Source organism: Nansenia antarctica, assembly GCF_963989245.1.
Source record: "Nansenia antarctica genome assembly, chromosome: 3".
NCBI classification, from domain to species: domain Eukaryota; kingdom Metazoa; phylum Chordata; class Actinopteri; order Argentiniformes; family Microstomatidae; genus Nansenia; species Nansenia antarctica.
In genome coordinates this window covers 4,445,260-4,457,393 of record NC_137688.1, presented here as the reverse complement: position 1 = coordinate 4,457,393, position 12,134 = coordinate 4,445,260, and the positions used below count along the sequence as shown (strand labels likewise).

The following is a 12,134-nucleotide window of genomic DNA, read 5'->3' as shown; positions in this document are numbered from 1 at the left end:
ATCTCACCACTACTATGCGAAGTGAAGTGTTCTTTCTCTCACATTAAGCCAATTGCATTTACTTGGGGTGAATATACAAGTAATAGGGTGTCAAGGGTAGCCTAGTATTAGGGCTGTAACCCTTTCTGGCATTTTCTGTGGAATTGTTTCAAATATAACCCAGACGCCCTGAACTGTAATAATAATAATAATAATAATAATAATAATAATAATAATAATAATAATAATAATAATCATCATTAAATATAATAATAATAATAATTATAAGTATTAATAATAATAATTATTATAATAAGCTTTATTTGTTTCGCACTTTTCCTGCAAACGTTGCATCTCAAAGTGCTTTAATAATTATATAACCATCACTTAATCATTTAGTTATTTATTAATGGCAATATTAAAAAGATGGGTTTTTAGTCTTGACTTGAACATAATATTATCCCTAATATCACCCAAAATATGTTTTACATGTGGTATGTAATATGTGAGACGCTGCATGATAACCGCAAGGACAACTCATTTATTTCGATATATTCGATCGCCAATATGTTGACATTGTCACATCACACTGAGGCCCTGATCGGCTCCTGAGGGATGTGTGTGCCAGAAGGTGTCACCTGATAGGTGACCTGCGCTGACAGCCACCCCGCCAGGGTTACAGTAAACATAGTTCCCTAATGAGAGGTTATCCCAGGATTGCGTTACATGTAAGCCCTGCTGCTGGATGTTCAGGCCATGTGTGTGTAGGCCTACTGGTGTCCCATAAAACGCAGAACAGCTTATAAACATACTTTATTAGGATGCTGCTGGAGGGTGTACCACCCACAACACTGGCCTGCAGGTAGACATCTGAACATTAACATTAACATGGACGTGGATCTGAGTTTATGTTAACAGGATGAGATCATCCTCACCCATCCTGACATTAATATGATCTATCACAGATATTACAACAAAGTTAACAAGTGTTAAAGTGTCACATAAAAAAAAGCATTGTATACAGTATCAACTTTGATCTGTGTTAGTGTTTCCTCTCTGAGATTAAGCGTTAGGTGCTGCCGGGCCGACTGTGAGAGAGAGTATCGGTTAGTCGTCAGACCTGGAATGCATTCCGGATGTTTATTGCCACGGAATGAGTTCTAATCCCTCGTTAGTCATAATGCACGTGAGGTGAAGGGGAGAAAATAAACACAAGCTTGTTTGAACTAGGTGGGTTGAGTTTAAAAGGAGCTCTCTCTGTGTGTTTCTCTGTCTGTCTCTCACTCTCTCTCCCCTCTCTTTCTCTCTGTCTGTCTCTCACTCTCTCTCTGTCTCTCTCCCCTCTCTGTCTCTCTCTCTCTCTCTCTCTCTCTCTCTCTGTCTCTCTCACTCTCTCTCTCTCTCTCTCTCTCTGTCTCTCTCCCCTCTCTGTCTCTCTCTCTCTCTCTCTCTCTCTCTCTCTCTCTCTCTCTCTCTCTGTCTCTCTCACTCTCTCTCTCCCCTCTCTGTCTCTCTCTCTCTCTCTGTCTCTCTCTCTCTCTCTGTCTCTCTCTCTCTCTCTCTCTCTCTCTCTCGTTCACTCTCTCTCTCTCCCCTCTCTTGATCTTCTCCACCCACTGCAAGCTTGAAGGTATCTTTCCGCCATGGGTTAATTAAATTAAGGGCAGATTTAGCATGTAAAAATCAAAGACAGATGCACACACACACACACACACACACACACACACACACACACACACACACACACACACAGTATTCCTGCTTGACTGGAGAGCGATCATCATGGCTATTGAATCTTGAACACAGAGCCCAGAGCCAGGAAAAATGTACATCAGACGTGACCAGAACACACCATGGGAAAGGTTTATAGCCAGGTGGGTTTCCTCCTCTGATATATTTCGATTGGCATTGATAAAACATCAAACGACCCACGATGCACCTGTCTGGAACATCATTTAATAACTCAGCCGGGCCGGGGGGGGAACAGGCAGCTCACCACAATGCCAACTCTCTCCCAGAGTGTTGCTTGAGTCTTCTCTCAGAATGTTCCAGAAGTTCTGGAAGGATCTGCATTCCAGTGAAAGTATTGATTTTACACATTGATTTTTTGCGCCTCCTCCTCACCCACCAAGACTAGTGGCTCTGGGGAGCCTATTGGGTTCAGGGGAGGCTGTTAGGCTGTAGTGATGACATCACAGAACTCGTGACGTTAGAATTATAAGGTTCTATCTCCATTTTTGGTCAAAATTGAGTTTTTTACATAAGCTGATCCATTAGGTGTTATGCCTGTGTGGTGTTATTTTTAAAATGTAGACAGTTTTTAGTTAGTAATTCATAAAATACAAAGGTTCCATCTCACAAAACATAATGGAATGTAAAAACTTTGACGCTCAATATCTCTGAACTACCCTAGACGGAGATAGAACCTTATCATTCTAAGCTCACGATTAGGCTGTGGCGATGACATCACAGAACTGCTAGTGATTCAGATTCAGATTCAATTTAATCGTCAGTGGCAGAGGACAGGAAGTACAGACAACGAAACGCAATTCGGCATCCAGCCAGATCCAGTGCAAAAGTGCAATAGTGCAAAAAGCCATGATTGGAATCAGTGATTGGAACTATCTCGCTGTTGCTCAGATGCACGTTGCACATTTCAAAGTTCCCCTTTGACTGGAGTATGACCCCTATCTGGTCGTCATTAATCACCATAACCGCATCCGAGGTGTCGTGAGGTCATAATGATAAAGTTCTATCTCCGTCTAGGGTAGTTCAGAGATATTGAGCGTCAACGTTTTTACATTCCATTATGTTTTGTGAGATGGAACCTTTGTATTTTATGAATTACTAACTCAAAAATGTCAATATTTAAAAAAATAACACCACACAGGCATTAATAAACACCTAATGGATCAGATTATGTAAAAAAACTAAATTTTGACAAAAATGGAGATAGAACCTTATAATTCTAACCTCACGGTGTGTCTAGATCGGGCCCTCCTCGACTGAGGATGGGTAGATTTGATAGGAGGATTATATTGTACTTTTAAGTATTTAAAGACACCCCCGTTTTAAAGCTTTCTCTCTCCCTGTCCGAATGACTGTTTTTGAATCTCTCAAATGGTTCATTATCACTAAGGTCGAGCTTCTCAGAAGCCTTGAAGGAGTATGACCAAAGGCATGTTGGAAGCCAAGGCAGGGAATTTTTCTCTGCAGTTGAGGAATGCATTGGGAGGGACTAGTGCAGATGGCAGAGGAAATGCTTCTACAGCTTGGAATGGAGCTCTTAAGCCCAGACAATAAAGTACTGCCATTTTTCAACAAAAGCCTGTTGTTTTTTTCACATTTTTCCCCCAAATAATGAGCATGGTCATTGTAGACCTATTTCATGACAAAGTAGAAAGTGCAGGGGGGATTGCTTTTTTGCTTTTTTGCGGGGGGCGGGGTGGGGGCTTACACCTCACCTCAGAAAGGGTTGTGTTTATTCAACGTTAGTCAAGCAGCTTTTCACATTGTGAAAATGTTTCTTTGAATCTTCTCAAAACTCTCCACAGTTCAGTCCAGTCTTAATGACGACTATGTGCAACTCCTCCAGTCTGCTGCAGAGTGAAATGTCAAACCAAGACTTGGTGCTCTGCCTCTTGTTCCAACATCGGTTGGAATTAAAAGTACAGCAGGCAATCGAAACCATATGTACCCAAGCCGTTATGTGGGTTTTTAAATAGTATATGCTTCCCTAGACTTGTTAAACATTTTGTCCTCATAGGTTCACACTGTTTCTTTCTGGCATTTACAAGGTTTTGTTGAAACAGCTTTCTTTTGTTTGCATAGAATATGGTAGTTTTTACGCACATGCCTAAGCTATTCTGAGGTTATGAATTTCTCTCGTGTTTATGAAATTACGTTCTGTCTGCTCTCTTTTCTGCCCTCTCTCTCGCTCCCTCTCTCCTTTCTCTGTTTATCTGTTTGTGTCTAGACAGACACAAGCCATTATGAAGTCATCCAGTTTCTCGCTGCCCTCCATATTCATGTATATATATATTTCTCTGTTTGTTTATCTCCAGACCTCACCAGAAGTGCCAGTCTGTCAGAGAAGGAGCTGAAGGAGGCTCGTGTGAGGAGTCAGATCATCGCGGCCCAGCTCAGCGTCCCCTCCAACTCCAACTCCAGAGGCGTCCAGCTCTTCAACCGACGCAGACAGAGGGTCAACGCCTTCACGCTAGAGAGCTGCGGAGAAGGAGAAGCCGGGGACGCCGCGCCATCGGAGAATGAGAAAGACGGCCCTCCTCCTCCTCTGAACATTGTGACGACATGGGAAGAGAAGAAGGGCACTGAGGGGCAGACGGATAGAGAACTGAACCGGAAGAACAGTGCCACAAAACTACCACCGCCGCCCTGGTCACCCGTCGGGCTAGCGTACAAGGCCGACAGCGACATCATGGAGGATCCCAGCGAACCCGTCTACGAAGTGGTGGACGCGGTGGACGGGGGGGCTCTCATACAGAGAGAGAGACACTTCCTGCCCGTCAACGAGAGAGAGGAGGAAGAGGAGGAGCAGCAGGAGGAGGAAGAGGAGATGAAGAAGAAGGAGAAGGAGGCGGTGGCGAGGAAGAGGGACGAGGCTCCCCACAGGGAGCTCCAAGGTGAAGAAGAAGAGAAGGATGAGATTACCCCGGAATGCCATCGGAACGCCGCCAGCCCAGTCCAGTCGAACCCCGGCCGCCCGGGGGAAGTGGGGATTAACGGCGGGGGGTCGTCGTACACAGAGCCGGGTCCTCCGGGAGACCTCCCCAACGGCTGCCCCATCGCCCAGGGCACCGGGAGGGTCTCTGTGTCCCTGTCCAGGCAGGCGCCCCCCACCATCACCAACAGGACTGCCCGGCCTTTCTTCTCCCCTCCGCCTACGGTGCAGGGTTCAGAGGCGGCCAGGAGTCCGGTCCTGATGATGGACATCCCTCCCGCTCCCTCCTACTCCACTCCCCCGCTCCCTACGTTCACCGCCCCCCCCCACCGCCCGGTAGCGTTCTCCCCTCCTCCACCCCCTCCTCCGTCGTACCCCACTCCTCCTCTACCAGCCTTCGCCGGCCCACCACCCCCACTCCAGGCCTTATCCGGTCCACCCCAAATGTCTCCTGTTGTGTCCTCCTTTGCCCCCCCAGTGTCGCAATACATCCCTCCCACTGCTCGCCCACCAGTGTGCCAATACATCCCTCCCAACCCACCGCCGGTGTGCCAATACATCCCTCCCAACCCACCACCAGTTTCCCAGTATGCCCCACCACAGCCAGTTTCCCAATACGCCCCACCACAGCCAGTTTCCCAGTACGCCCCACCACAGCCAGTTTCCCAGTATGCCACACCACAGCCAGTTTCCCAGTACGCCCCACCACAGCCAGTATCCCAGTACGTCCCCCCCCCCAACAACCCACCACCAGCGTCCCAGTACCTCCAACCAAAAGTCTCCCAGTACGTCCCCCAGACGGTCCCCAGGCCCTCCACCGTCGTCCCTCAGTTCGCCCCTCAGTCCGAAACACCGATCACCAAAACGGGCGTCCTGGACGAGGGTGTGGTCAAACGGGGAACCAGGAAGTCCATGTTCACGTTCAAGGAGAAGGTGGTGGTGGCCCCTAACCCCGAGCTCCTGTCGTTGGTCCAGGGGGCCGACGAGAGGAAGAAGCACGGACACAGGTCGGTGCCCGAGATGGCACCTGAGGAGGAGCTCCTGGCGCTCGGGGCCGAGGCCTCCAACTTCTTGGCCAAGGAGGAGATCATCCGAGCGGAGGCGGCCACGGTCCCCGAGTGGTCCTCGTGTCTCAAGAGCTCCAGCACCAGAGCCAGGGCGGAGCACAAGCCGGAGCAGGCCCTCACCAACGCCACAGGGAAGGGGGCCGAGCTCTTCGCCAAGCGGCAGTCCAGGATGGAGAAGTACGTGCTGGAGAACCAGAACGCGGGGGGTCAGATGAGGTCTCCCTCCCCCACCATGTCCTTGCCGCCGTCTTGGGTCTACCCGTCGAGCATGCCCGGACGGGTCAAAGCCATCGCCAACAACTCCAACATCAGCGCCGAGATCTCGCGGAACCTCAAGACCGCGCAACAACAGCAACAGCAACAGCCTCTTCACAGGAAGCACAGCCAGCCCGCGGCCCCCCCGCGCCCGGAAAGCCCCCCGCTGGAGAACGGCTGCACCAGGATCGAGATGGAGCTGTCGCGGCACCAACCCTACCAGCTCAACTCCTCCCTCTTCATCCTGAACCCTATCAAGGACCCGGTCAGCTCCTTACCCAGAGGAGCTCCGCCGCCTCCCAAGCCCATCGTGGTCTCGCCCTCCCAGGCCTACTCCAGGCAGGCCTCCCTCCCCACCAACCCACAACCCCAGTTCAGTAGCCAGGCCCGCTTCAGACCCGCTCCAAGTCTATCCCCTCAGGTGCCTCTCAACCAAGCCCAGGGGATGATGGGATACATGGATTACTCTCCACACCACCACGGGGCCTCCACACCTCCGGGGACCAGGGAGGCGTTCTCTCCGGAGCGCGTGCCGGCGGCCTCTTCTCCGCGGACGGGTTACCAGGCGCCCAGACCCACCTTCTCTGCTAAGAAGGCAGGGATTGAACCTCAGGTGTGGAGGCCATCTCTCTACTACTTCTATTAGATTGCTCTGTTTTATATGACCAACGCAGATCTAATAATGAGCCTGAATGAATATGTGACAAGTTCTAATGCTTTGGTCCTCATGTTGGGATCCGATCAGACTTTTCTTTCGGAAAAAATGCGAATACATTTCCGCGTTGTTGACAATCAATGACACGTTGCTAGTTTCAAAAGAAAAGTCCGAACATTTTGATGACATGCGGACCAAAGCATTAGAACATGTCACAAATATCTCACGCAGAGTACGATATGTATATTGTTTCACAGTTCGCAGAACCATTACAATAACATAGATTATTTTTATACACTAAAACCCAAATATATTTCTTGGGAGTTCCTTGTGCGGATTTGATGACTTTGCGGTCGAAAACAAAAACTCTCCTACGCAGCAGACACACGTCATCACGGCTACGCATACACCGTAGCTCCAGATTTTTAAAAACCACAGCGTGAGTGTTTATTAATGTCAGTTTTAAGGGTGAATGTTAGCTTTAATTTGAACAAGTCACCCAAACCTTAAGCCACTAAGTGCTCCTTAGCGTTAGAAAACCCCCGGATTCTGTCAATTCTAAATAACTTTGAGATGAGAAATGGGCATCACACTTTTTCCTCAGTTTTTTCCCCAAACGTCTCCAGGCATTAGAGTGACACGGCCTTACAAAGCACTTTAGCAGATGCTCTGGCGTCTGCTTTATGATGTATGATTTGCCATTTAATCCGCCGCTCACAGACATGAAAGTAGCAGTGAGGGAACTCCCTTTATGCCTCTCTGTCTTTAGAGGAGTTTATTCCCTTATACTCTCTTTCTTTCTCTTTCAAACGTTTTCTACCAAATTATATAGCGTGCGCTCTGCGCTGCGACTCCCCAATTGATGTCGGTAATTTACAGACTGCATGCTATCTTACGTAATGCACTTAAATATTGTTTCATGACGACTTTGACTGCAGCAATAATTCCATGTTATGTGTTTTGTCTTCCGTAGAAGAACAGCTTAGAGTCATCAAAACAAAGATGACTAAACTGAAAAATTCAGTAGAGCCTCAGAATATATATTTATAAGGGATAAAAAAAAACTGTAGCCATTAACGAATGGATTCATATGTTTTTCATTTCCTATATTTCTCCTTTCTTCTGTTTCTCTCCATATACTTCTTTCTGTGTTCTTTTTTGTTCTTCTGTTTCTCTCCTGATTAAAGCTTTATCCTAACACCTTCCTGTGAGCTTCTTCTCCTTCGTATATTTTCTCCCCCCCCCCCTCCTCCCTCTATCAACCTGTTTTCTTCTCCTTTACTACTATACTACATTTACATTTACATTTTTGGCATTTAGCAGACGCCTTATTCCAAAGCGACTTACAATCAATACATTTGAATACTAAGCATGTGAATCAGCAGTCCACCATTCGTTGCAGGAAGAGTACTCTAGCTCGGGCCCGGGGCCACTGATAGGAGGAAAAACCTTCTCCCTATTATCGCCTTCTACTAAAACGTTTTTTATTTTTTTATTTTTTATTACTGGAGAAACTGAGAAACAGTACAATGGGGGCAATAGAAGTTCTAGGGACACAGTAGAGGGGAAAGCGGGTGTCTTTAGGAGACGTAGTGGTGAGGGTCGGAAGATGTCTCAGGAGGAGCAGTTAAGATGTAACCTGAAGAGATGGGTCTTCAGTCTACGACGGAAGATGGGTAGTGACTCTGCCGTTCTGACAGCCGTGGGGAGCTCATTCCACCAGCGGGGAGCCAGTGTTGTGAAGAGACGTGATCGGGCAGCCCGACTGCTGTGTATACTAAATAGTGCTTTACTCTTTGACTATCCTACCTTTCCATTACCTTTTACCACCACTACTATTGACATTTCTACGTTGACACATACAGTTACCAGTCAAAAGTTTGGACTTTTTTCACACTTCAATCGAATGGGAAAGTGTGTCAAATTTTTTTTGGGACTGGTACTGTGTACACGTATAAAATAAAATACAGCACAGATTCTTCACAGAGTCTCTCGTACTGCTGCTGCCAGTTTGACAGGAGAAGAGACCATCACCACAGGGGCTACATACACACGAGGCCTACTAAGCATTCACACATGAGCAAGCAAAAGGTTCCAGAAGCCTGAGATGAAACACATTCTAGAATATGAGGGATGACATTCCAACCCTGCCCTTTGTTAGCAGAGCGGTCCTCCCTCGCTTTTCAGAAGAGACCCTCAGGGGCTTGTTAAACCCTCAGACAGACAGACTGACCCGGGCCTGGCCTTGCCCTCGCTTGTCTGCTACAGGTCTGGATAGAAGGAGGAGCCCTGGGGCTCTGATGTAGGACCAGCGTAGCCGGGATGGTACTAAAAAAACGCTTAGGTTGCGGGTTCGATTCCCGCCGGGACCATATATACTGAAATGTATGTCACTTTGGATAAAAAAGCGTCAGCTAAATGGCATTTATCAGGGTCCACTCAGTGACAAGTTTGTCCTACTCTTTGTAATATAATATATAGAATATAATAATATACGCCATTTAGCTGACGCTTTTATCCAAAGCGACTTACATTGCAGTGAGTGAACACTACTGGTCTTTGAACACTAGGGGTGCGTATAATCCAATTCTCTACCTTCCCAATTCTCTAAGTGTGAGCACTCTTGAATTTTCCTCCCCATCATACATTTACAGTAAAAGCATACAGTACAGCATTGGATCGGTGGTGCAAGCAAAAGTTCCCACCCTATCCCTTACAGTGACCATTCCTTTTAAATCCACAAGGGGGAGTGTCCAAGTGAGACACTTCTCTTCAGGAGAAGGGTATCAGCGAATCGGGAAACGAGAGCCTTTAAGTAGATGAAAGTGAAAAGATACCCAACAGCCTCAGCAGCTTGACAGATGGACACATCCCACCATAAAGGTTAGCCACCTCAGCTGGCCCGAATGACGGTAACCCGAGAGGGACACTAGAGACCAGACACATCGCAGCGCTGGTGTCCGGTTATGTCGTAGCAGTACACAAAGATGGAGGGAGGTGATAGCCAGGGATGCCAGGGAGCCTGTTTTCGCCAAGTTGCTGTCAGGGCAACACTGGTCGAATGGTGCAGTGGCTTGTAGGGAATTCCCTGTATATACTGTATCTTAAACAAGACCCTTAAACCACCAAGTGGAGAGTCCACAGTGTTATGCACGTGTCTTATCAGTGAGTAGACACCATTCCTCATTCCATTCCGTGCATTAGAATGAGCCCGTCCTCTGATTCCTACCTCCACCTCCAGCCTCCCTTTGGTGTCTATCTGTGCTTGATACAGTCTGGTTGGGAGCCCCTGCTGTCCCATTCTAACCCCTGCTCCATTCTCTATACATGATGTCGTATGTGTCTTTTCAGTATAGATCTAAATACCCATATATGTATTAGCATGGGGTAGTGGTGGTCTAGTGGATAGTGGATAGTGAGTTGGACTTGTGATCGGAAGGTTGTGAGTTCAAATCCCGCCTGAAACCACACCACTACTAGTGTGCCCTTGAGTAAGGCACTTAGCCCTCAGTTACTCCAGGGGGAATGTCCCTGTAATTCGTAATTGTAAGTCGCTTTGGATTAAAAGCGTCTGCTAAATGGCAAAATTATTATTATTAATTAGCACAGTGGAGGCTGGTGGAGGTAGAAAAATCGGAGGACAGGCTCGTTGTAATGCATGGCCTGGAATGAGGAGAGGTATCAGTGTTTTCCAGTGAGCCCCCTCTTCCGATTTCTACCTCCACCAGCCTCCCCTGTACGTGCAGTAGCCGTGTAGTAGCCGTGCTGACGTGCGTGTCATAGTGCATCTGAGTACAACTACATAAACACAAAGCAAAAGGTCCTTTCTATTATTAGTAACATTAAGCCTGGAGTCTAAAACCATCTCTGCTTTTTTCCCACAGACGAGAAAGTTGGAGTCGCCTCCAGCCCCCACCCCCACCCCCACCCCCACCCCCACCCAGACCCGGACACCCCAGTTCACCAGACGCTTCAGCAGCCCAGAAGGTCCCGCCAGTGGCATCTGGTCCCCCAGCCTCCACACCAACTATCCCTCCTCCACCACCCCCACCACCCCCACCCCCACCTCCACCCCCACCACCTTCACCTCCAGACCCCTCCACCCACCCACCGCCACCATTTCTTCTCCTCTCTCCCCTCCTTGGGGATCTAGATGCCAGTCTCCCGTCATCATCCACCAGACCACCACCCATCATCACCCCTCCTCCACCCCCAGACCCCACCACCACCAACACACACCCACCACTGCCACCTCTCCCCTCTCCCCTCCCTGGGAGACGACCCCCGGTCGGTGCCAGTCTCCCATCGTGGTGGTGAGCAGCACCCTGGACTCCAAGGCCAACCACCGCCTGTTGGCCAAGAACATCATCAACGCCGCCAAGCGCAAAAACAGCCCGTCCCCCGGACACGGCGGCGGCGGCCACCACCCCATCTCGCCACTAGGGGGCTTCGCCCAGGCCGGGACCTACGAACACGGGGGGAAGCCTCCCTTCAGCCCCTTCCAGTCCCGCCGGTCCCCCCTGGGGGCCCAGTCGCCCCCCTTCACCAGCCCCCCCTGCACCCCCACGCGGCTGATCCGCTCCCCGGTGAGGCTGTACAACACGCGCTCCCTCACCGACTCGGACGCCTCGGTTGAGTCGGAGGACTCGGGCCTGAGGTCGCCCGGCGGCAGCGGCGTGCGCACCTACAACACCTGCCCCCGCGCGTGGGCGGGGGGGAGCCTGAGGGTGAAGAGAGGGAGTGTCTCGACTGACCTATAGGGGGGAGCCGGGCCGGGGGGGGGGGGGGGTCTGGCCGGGTTGGGGGGGGGGGTGGGGTCAGGGGGTCAGGCCCGAGACAAAACAAAGAGCTCGACCCGCTACGGTTAAGAAGAAGACAGACACACCGGGAGGAAAAGGGAAGAGACTGAAGGTGTTTATTTTTTGGACAATTCTAGGATCCAATGAGAGAGACTTGACCCTTACAGCACAGAAGCCTCCTGGACCAATCGGCTCCTAGCTCGTCATGTAGCAAGAGACACGGGCTGTGTTCGTAAATTCGCTCTGAGAGCGCCGGACGGAGCGCACTCTGGGTTCGACGTTCGATAGAGCGACCGAGTAATTTGATTGACATTGGACATCAAAGAGGCATTCCGTGAGTGCCGGTCAGATTTCCAGAGCGTATTTACGAACGCACCCACGGACAGACAGCGCCGCTGTTTGGTGATCCTACATTCCAATGACTTTATTAAAGGGCCAAAACACGTTAAGACATCCCCCTCAGAAAAAGCCACGGCGACAATCTCTAATCGTAGAAAATTTGATCACGAAAAAAAGGAAATTGAAGGGATTGTAAGATCCAAAGTAGTTTGTTCGCAACTGACGATGATTGACTATTGATTAAGTTGACGTTGTGTTCAGGCTGAATGCATGTTATAGTAGCCACGATTCATGACAGGCTTTAATTGAATAAGTACCAAAAGAAAAAGGCTTCAAAATACCAAAGAGATTATCTGGAT

General features: G+C 49.2%; 1 protein-coding gene across 1 annotated transcript in view; it reads left to right on the top strand.

Annotated features, from left to right (window-relative positions):
* The window catches only part of synpo (synaptopodin), a gene marked incomplete at both ends in the record, with an annotated part of 18,272 nt that extends 6,875 nt beyond the window's left edge, over positions 1-11,397 (top strand). The window contains 4 exons of the mRNA XM_080526296.1: positions 4,044-4,504; positions 4,616-6,595; positions 10,522-10,665; positions 10,747-11,397. Coding sequence (XP_080382422.1) covers positions 4,044-4,504; positions 4,616-6,595; positions 10,522-10,665; positions 10,747-11,397 — 3,236 coding nt within the window. The remainder of the gene's footprint in view (positions 1-4,043; positions 4,505-4,615; positions 6,596-10,521; positions 10,666-10,746) is intronic.
* Positions 11,398-12,134: the final 737 nt, after the last annotated feature.